Genomic DNA, 8573 nt, shown 5'->3' with positions numbered 1-8573 from the left:
GTATTGTGTCTTAGAATTCATTTTCATACCCACGGCATCAGATAAACTCAGACAATACAAGCTTTTCTGTGGTTATTGCTTAAGGAGATGAATCACACTGTTCATTCTCTAGAGTTGTATTCTGTTCCTTATCGGCCTCATGTAGCATAAATAATAAAACTCAGAGACAGATACTGGGGTTCGACCTGAAGATCGAAAAGGAAAGCAGTCAGCCACTGGCTTTTACCTCTACCTCAGACTGAAATGGCAATCTTGCCTTCACAAATCCTCAGACTGAAACTGAGTTGAGACCTGTCTCCTCCCTTTTTATATTCCCCTCTAGTGCTGGGATTAAAGGCGTGCACCACCACTGCCTGACTTCTATGGCTAACTAGTGTGGCTACTGGGTTTAAAGGTGTGTGCCACCATTGTTTGGTCTATATGGCTGACCAGCATGGATGTTTTACTCTCTGATTTTCAAGCAAGATTTATTTATTAAAATACAAATGATATAGCACTATAGCCTCATCTGAAACCTCACAGAGGAAGTGTCTGGCAGGAGAAGGGGGAGCCACTCTGGGCTTGGTGTGACCGTCAATGGAACATCAAGGGTGTGGGCGATGTTCATTTGCTCCTCTCCATTTCCTCTGGATCTTCTGCTTTCCATGGGCTTCAGCACTTAGTGAGGCTGATGCCTGACCTACACGGCAGAAACAGAACATTTAAAACTGTGTTTGATCACGCATGCTTGTAAATTTCAGTTCTGGAGGCTAAGAACTGAAGGAGCAATTCTAGGTTAGCCTGGGCTCTCGAGTGAATTCCAGGCCAGCCTGAGTTACTTGAGAGACTGTCTGGGTTGAATGTAAAATGCCTGGCCCCACTCACTTACCCAGGTTTAAGTGTTTGAATGCTTAGACACCAGCCAGAGGTGCTGTTTTGTGGGAGTTATGGTGCCTTTAGGAGGTGGGATCTGACGGATAGAAGCAGGCCTTGGAATTATGAAAATATAGCCCAGTTATGGCTCTTTCCATATTTGCATCCTGCCTGATACAAAATGAGCAGCCACCACAGAACTGGTGGCCATGACTTTCCCTACCACTAATGACTGAATTTCCCTGAAGTTGTGAGTTAAAATAAATATGATTGTAAGTCACTGCTGTCAGGTATTTTCCTCAGAGTGGTAAGGCAAATAACTAACAGAGGCCTTGATTAAAAAAATAAGCAATACTCTTTTTTTTGAAACAGGGTTTCTCTGTGTAGCCCCGGTAGCCCTGGAACTTGCTATGTAGAGCAGGTTGTCATCAAACTCAGATCCACCTGCCTCTCCCTCCCAAGTTCTGGGATTAAAGGTGTGTGCCATCACTCCCTGGCCAGAACACATCTTTATGTAGTACTCATCCCAAATTTCCTCTGCTACCTCCACACACAGAAAGCTACCTTCCACAGACGGAAGGCTACCCCCCACAGACAGAAGGCTACCCTCCACAGACAGAAGGCTGCCCTCCACAGACGGAAGGCTACCCCCACAGATGGAAGGCTACCCCCCACTACCCCCCACAGATGGAAGGCTAGCCCCCACAGACAGAAGGCTACCCTCCACAGACAGAAGGCTGCCCTCCACAGATGGAAGGCTACCCCCACTACCCCCCACAGATGGAAGACTAGCCCCCACAGACAGAAGGCTAGCCCCCACAGACAGAAGGCTAGCCCCCACAGACAGAAGGCTAGCCCCCACAGACAGAAGGCTACCCTCCACAGACGGAAGGCTAGCCCCCACAGACAGAAGGCTACCCTCCACAGATGGAAGGCTGCCCCCTACAGACAGAAGGCTACCCTCCACAGACAGAAGGCTACCCTCCACAGACGGAAGGCTACCCTCCACAGACGGAAGGCTACCCTCCACAGACGGAAGGCTACCCCCACAGACGGAAGGCTGCCCCCCACTATCCCCACAGACAGAAGGCTAGCCCCCACAGACAGAAGGCTGCCCCCCACAGACAGAAGGCTACCCTCCACAGACAGAAGGTTGCCCCCCCACAGACAGAAGGCTACCCTCCACAGACGGAAGGTTGCCCCCCCACAGACAGAAGGCTACCCTCCACACACAAAAAGCTACCTTCCACAGACGGAAGGCTACCCCCCCACTATCCCCACAGACAGAAGGCTAGCCCCCACAGACAGAAGGCTGCCCTTCACAGACAGAAGGCTATTCTCCGTAGATGGAAGGTGATGCAGGAGAATTGTCTGTATTCTGTCAATCATATTTTAATAAAATGCTGATTGGCCAGGCAGGCAGTATAGGCGGGAAAACCAGACAGGAAGTAGAGGTGATGCAATGAGAACAGGAGAATTCTGGGAAGCAGGGAGGTTCCTCTGGCACTCCTGGGCAGATCACTGAAGAGGCAGCATGTAACTTGCCCAGCTGAGAAAGGTACGGAGCCATTATGGCTAACATAGATGAGAATAATGGGTTAATATAAGTTATAAGAGTTAACAAGAAGCCTGACCTAATGGGTCAATCAGTTTATAACCTAATGTAGACTCCGTATGATTTTCCTTGGGACTTGCTGGCTTGTTGGGGTACTGGGCGGGACAGATACCCCAACAAGCCGGCCCTCTTGTTACAGGAAGGAAATGCCAGAACTGCTGACAGGAGAAGCGGGCACCCCTTAGGAAAGACCTATCTGAAGACCAGAGCCCTGGAGAGAACAGAGTGGAGGCAGCAGAGGATCCAGCACTGAGAGTCATGGCAGGGACAGAACAGGCTCCACAAGGCATCCATGAAGAGTCTAGCTAAAGTTCACTAGTTCTGTAGATCTGGAGGGGTCTGGACTGTTAGCATCTGTCACCACCTCCTTTTCCTTGTCCCTGTACCCCTCAGAATCTCAAAACAGACCCTCCCTCAGGTTGCTTCTTGTTAGGTGTTAGTCACAGCCACGAGAAAAGTAACCAAGATTGCCTGATGACGACATGGGTAGATGAGGCCTGCGTGTCATAAGCAAAGTGTCAGCTGAAGCTGGATTTTAGAAGCAGGCTGAAGACAGAGCTCAGCATGCAGGAGGCTTCTCAGGGAGGCCCTTGAGGAGGGCCTATGGGAGGGAAGGAATGGAAGTCGTTTCTAGGCAGTCTCCATGGAAATGCTGTGGGGGGAGTCAGTCTTGAGGATCCGTGACCAAGAGAGGTTGAGGTTGGTCACTCATTGGAGGGGGTCCCGAAGTAGGCAGAGTAGCTTGGAACCTGGTAGCTGTCTTCAGTCGGAGAGACCAGTGCTGCCAGCTGGGGCCTGCATGGCTGTTGGTAAATACAGAGAACTCTGTAGTGGCCTAGGGACACAGCAGTGGTTTATTTATCCTGGGGACCTAACTGTATCGCTGGCCACCCAAGCTGTTCCCAGGAGACCAGGAAGCTTCGTGTGCGTATGTTACCTCCTTTCCTGTCTGGGAGCTACAGAAACATCCCACTGAAAGGAGAATCCAAGCTAAATTTGTCAAGACCTGACGCCTCCACTCGGTAGGTGATTCTTCTCAAAACACAGAGGGGCTTGCAGGCTCTGTCTTCTTTCTCTAGAACTGCCTTGTCCGTCACTTCTCTCTCTCTCTCTCTCTCTCTCTCTCTCTCTCTCTCTCTCTCTCTCTCTCTCTCTCTCTCCAGTCTCCACTAGCAGTTCTTCATTCTTTCCCATTTTAGATTTATATTTGATAGTGAATGAGTATTTTGGCTGCATAGATGTCAACACACGATGGACATGCCTGGTGCCTGCAGTCAGAACCCCTGGACCTGGAGTAATGATGGTTGTGGGCTGTCATACGGGTACTGGGAACTGAACCTGGGTCCTTGCACTGGTGAGCCGTTTCTCTAACCTCAGATGTTAATTTTTAGACGTGTTTGTGTGTGTGTGCTGGCTAAGAACTTGGCCTGGGCTCTAGGCTGTCCATGGGTCCCTGGCCACCGATTTGTCACTTCTGTCACTTTCCTGTGGCTGGCATGCGGCTTCCTTGCTCTCCTGGGAACACACAGAGCGCACTCTAGCTTCAGGCCTTTACTGCAAGTTGTTTGCTGTTTTTCTGAAATCTGTCTTGGTTGCTTCCTTGCTTCCTTTCTGTCTCTGCCCCATGGAATTACAAGTCCTATGATGTTAAAACTGATCAAGAGGAGTAGTTATTTCTGTTTCTGCTAGTTACCAGATCCTGGGAAGGAGGGAAGTTCCGAACCTGGTTGTGTGATATGTAAACATTCCCAGTGACCTGGGCGGATATGTATTACAGTGGCCGCCGATCATCTCCATTGTCCGGACCAGGAGACCGAGGAAGATTCCCCCTCTACCCTCAGGGCCTGGCTTCTGCCAGAGACATCCCTGGACCTCAAGGAGCCAGAGGGGCAGCTGAAACCATGAGGCTATGACGAGCCTCTAAGAAGGTAGCATCTCACTCGATTGATAGAGATCTCAAGAGGGCAGAGATGTCATACAAATGAAGATTCCCTTCTGCAAGCACACAGCACATCACAGACTTGATGTGCACTTGGAATCTTAGGGCTTCAACTTACTGGATTCCTGCTTCTGAGGCCTTAAGTGGGCCGGTATCCAGCTGATGCTGGTATTGTTGGCCCAGGTACCACATTTTGAGAGCTATATATAGCTCTAGAACAAATTCAGTACCTCAAAAGCAGCGATGAAATGGAATAGGAGAAAGGATTTTGTTTTGTTTTGTTTTGGACAGGGTCTCATCATGTAACCCAGGCTAGCCTTCAACTGTGTCAGCCTAAGTGATGGGATTACAGCTGTGAGATAGCCCATCTGTCTTAAAATCTTAAATTTACTTTTGTATCAAACTGCTTAAGGACTTTGGCTCTGTTGAAAATGCAAAGAATCTGAAACTACCACAGAAACAAGGAGCGAAGAAACAAACCCTTATGTGACAACTGGTCAATACCGGAGAGTTTAACACAAGTCTCTAAACATCTCAGGATCTGATAGTAGCATGCCATCTGCTTAAGTTACGCTATGAAAATGTAATCTGCACATCTTACAACCGGCCATTTCCAGGGCTAGGAAGACGGCTTAGTGGAATGCCTGGTACTCAGGCATGAGGACCCCAGTTCAGATCCCCAGCATCTGTATGAAAAGCTGGACTTGTGTTGCATGCATGCAATCTCAGTCCTGGGGAAGATGGAGACAGGAGGATCCCAGGGATTTGCTAGCCAGTCAGTCTAGATCAGTCTGCCAGCCTCCTGCTCAGTGGGAGACCAACATAAAAAAAAAATAAGTGGAGAGTGACTGGGGAAGACATTTGTCATTGACTTCCCCACACAAGTGCATGCAGGAGTGTGCACACACACACCCCACATACACATATACTGCGTATATACCACACCCACTGAGGAGGTTCTGTGAAAGACACTTGGCTCACCAAACTCCTGATTTCCCTGGAGCACCAACTAAAAACAAACTATGCCAAGCTGAGCCTCTGCGACCTAGGAAGGGTGTGTGCGTTTCCGGGGCCAGAGAGCCGAGAGGAAATTCCCACTGGAACCATTCTGAAAGTGATTTCACCTGTCCCAGCCAGGGAGACAGATGGCGCTTCTTCTTTCTGGGAATTTCTTCGTGTTTCGTTTGCACCTTGGGGCCCTTTACCCAAAGCGAATAAAGAAAGCATACACATTTTTGGAGGAAAATGTCTGTATTAAAAGCCAGAAAATCACATTAATACAAGAAGAAATGCCCACCAGGCCATGTCACTGAATAGATCGATTTGGAAAAGATTCATAAAGTTCTTTTTTTTAAAGCAATAACAATAAATCCGTGTCAAATCCTTCCCTCGCCCTCCCCCCACCCTTTTTTAAAATAAATAAGAAAACAAACCAAGAAGCTTCAAGTACAACTATGTTCAGATACAAAGAGCTCCTGTTACTACAGCGATAGCAGTTGAATCTTTTTGTTTTGTATTTTTTTACTAAAACTTTCATTTAAAACAGATATTAAATATATAAAACAAATACACAGGATCAGGTCACTTTCTGCCATGAATAAAGGGTGTTTGGGTGCTGGGAGGGGGTAACGCAGGGGAAAGAGCCCATTTTCCTTGTGTCCTCGAGCCACGCTTGGCTCCCACCCTTCTTCAGTCTGACAGCTTGCCCCTGCTTTTCCGAACCAGAAGCGCAGCACAAACCTCGTTTTACCACCTCGTTGGGGCCTCTCCGCGGTCCCCTCCCGGGAAAAAAGAACGAACCTTAAGGACAGCACGAAGCGCACCTGCCGCGTCTCCCGCGTGGAAGGCGCGTGTGAGCGCGAACACAGCGCGGACGCAGGGCAGCGGGGGTCACTTGGGGGCCACCCCCGAGGTGACGGCCGCGGCGGCGGCGGCTGCAGCAGCAGCGGCGGCGGCGGCAGCGGTGGTGGTCCCTGCCGGTACGGCGGCCGGAGCGGCCGCGGGGGCGCCGGCGGTGGTCCGGCGCTGCTCCATGCCGTTGGGCAGGAAGCCGGCAATGATGGGCACCGGCCAGATGAGGGCGGCCACGCTCCACACCACGATGACCAGGGTCATGAAGCAGGCCACCAGCGTCGACTCGATGGGCTTGCGGTTCAGCCGCCAGCCCGGTTCGCCCTGCAGCTCCTCCAGGCTGAAGTCCAGGCAGCAGAAGTGACGAGGCTCGCCCTGCAGCCACAGCGGCCCGGGTTCAGCCGCGGGGTAGGCAGGTAGCGCTGTGGGAGCCCCGGCTGGGGCCCGCAGGCGGCCACGCACCCAGCCGCAGCCCACGCACAAGCGCAGGTCTTGCTGCGCGCCGCCGGCCGCCAGCCCCAGATGCTCAATGAGCAGCGGTGGCCCGACACGATGGAAGGCGGCGGCGAAGAAGGCGCGGCCGTGCGCGTTGGTAGAGAAGAGCAGCAGGTCGCACTGCAAGCCCCGCGGGCGGCCCCAGCGCACGAGCAGCGAGCTCAGCATCTGCCGTTGCACGCTGATGTTGCAGGGCGCCGCCGGAGCCTCCTCTGGGCCCGCGCGCTCGGGGGGCGCGGGTGCCGCCGAGGCCAGCAGGCGCGGGGCGGCGGGCTCGCCGGTGAAGGATGCGTTGGCCGAGGCGTTCGTGGGCGTCCCAGAAAGGCCGGGCGCACCCGTGGCCCCGCCGTGCGCCGGCGGCAGCGGGCAGGCGGCGGCCAGCAGCGCGGCGAATAGGGGCAGCATGGCCTGTGGCGGGCGCCTACGCGCGCGGGGCGGGCGGCGGCTGCATGGCGCGCGGGCGACTGTCCGGCGAGGGAACCGCGGGGCCTGGAGGTCCGAGGCGGGTCGCTGCCAGCGTGCTGGGGGCGACAGCGACTCACAGGCCACGTGGGCCTCCGCAGACTCGGCCCGTCGAGGTTCTGCCGCCCCCCGGGAAGGAGCAGTTGGACGGCCGGGTGGCTCTGCGGGACCGTGGCGAACCGGGAGAGGATTCCCCTGCTCGGCTCCGCCTTCCGCGCTCCCCGCCCCCGGCTCGCCGGGTGCGGAGACTTGAGGAGGGCGGGGCTCCACGCACAGGGGCGGGAACTGGAGACCTGCGGAACGAAGCGGGGCGTGGGGGCGGAGCGAGGGGAGCCCCGGGGGCGGGAAGCAGAGAAGGCGTACGGGAGCCCAAGACAGTCGCTTTGTCACGCCGAGGAGAGCCTAGGAGGACTCCCTTTAGGGCTCATCAGTGCCCCGTTACTGCATAGGAGAAGCTCTGCGCCACTAGCTCCCCGTACCTATCTGTTGACTTCAGAAAGACTCAGATCTGGATTCTCCCTGGCTTTATTGTGTCTCCAGCGCCTGGTGTTCTTACAGGAAGAGAACTAAGAACTCCGAGGAGTCGTGGTGTTGGGTGGGACTATGGGAATGTAAATCTCAGAGGTAGGGTGCTTGAGGCTCCCCACTGAGAGTCCCACTCACAGGTGGCACATCTTGCAGGACACTGCAGTCTAGTGAGTACGGAGACACCACAATTTTTATGTTAAGAGTCCATGAATGTCAGAGTCGTCTGGGATGTATGTTGAGGGGAGGGAGCGGTCAAGAGTAATCCATCAAGATACAATTTATATTAAAAGGCCCACCTGAGTGCTGGGTGTGATGGTGCAAGTCTGTAGTCCCTACTTGGGAAGTGGAGGTGGGAGGATCTGGAATCCAGCGTCCTTGGAGAGGTCAGCCTGGGCTACGTGAGAACCTCTCAAACAAGCCAAATCCCAGTATATTGAGGTAGTGAGAATTATGAGTTGCAGGTCAGCCTGAGCTACACAGTGAGACGCTCTTTTGGGAAGAGGATGCAGCTCGTTCGGTGGAGTGCTTGCCTATTATCCTTGCGTACTTGAAGTCCTGGGTTCAATCCCCAGTGCTGCCTAAACAAAACAGAACAAACTCTACTTTCCTTGGGTCTCACACTAGGAGACTAATGTCAACTGACTCCCTAATGGTCTGAAGCCAACTGTGCTTCATGAATCTAAGAGAGGCCCTCCCACTAAACCAGCTAAGCTTCCCCAAGTGTCTGCAAAGGAAAGGATAATAGCCATTGCTGGGTACTGTTGTGGGGTTGTTGTTGTTGTTGTTGTTTTCCCCAAGACAGGGTTTCTCTGTAGTTTTTGGAGCCTGTCC

At 53.0% G+C, this 8573-nt stretch overlaps 1 protein-coding gene across 1 annotated transcript; it reads right to left on the bottom strand.

Moving 5' to 3' along the window:
• Positions 1-5638: 5638 nt before the first annotated feature.
• Positions 5639-7157, bottom strand: Tmem158 (transmembrane protein 158). The gene has a single exon (XM_085689104.2). The coding sequence runs from the start codon at positions 7155-7157 to the stop codon at positions 6297-6299; it is 861 nt and encodes a 286-aa protein (XP_085545230.1). The 3' UTR covers positions 5639-6296.
• Between the last annotated feature and the right edge of the window lie 1416 nt (positions 7158-8573).

This window comes from Myodes glareolus, chromosome 4, assembly GCF_982192425.1.
Source record: "Myodes glareolus chromosome 4, mMyoGla1.1, whole genome shotgun sequence".
Classification (NCBI taxonomy): domain Eukaryota; kingdom Metazoa; phylum Chordata; class Mammalia; order Rodentia; family Cricetidae; genus Myodes; species Myodes glareolus.
The sequence above is the reverse complement of the archived record's forward strand: the minus strand, read 5'-3'. Positions and strand labels throughout refer to the sequence as shown.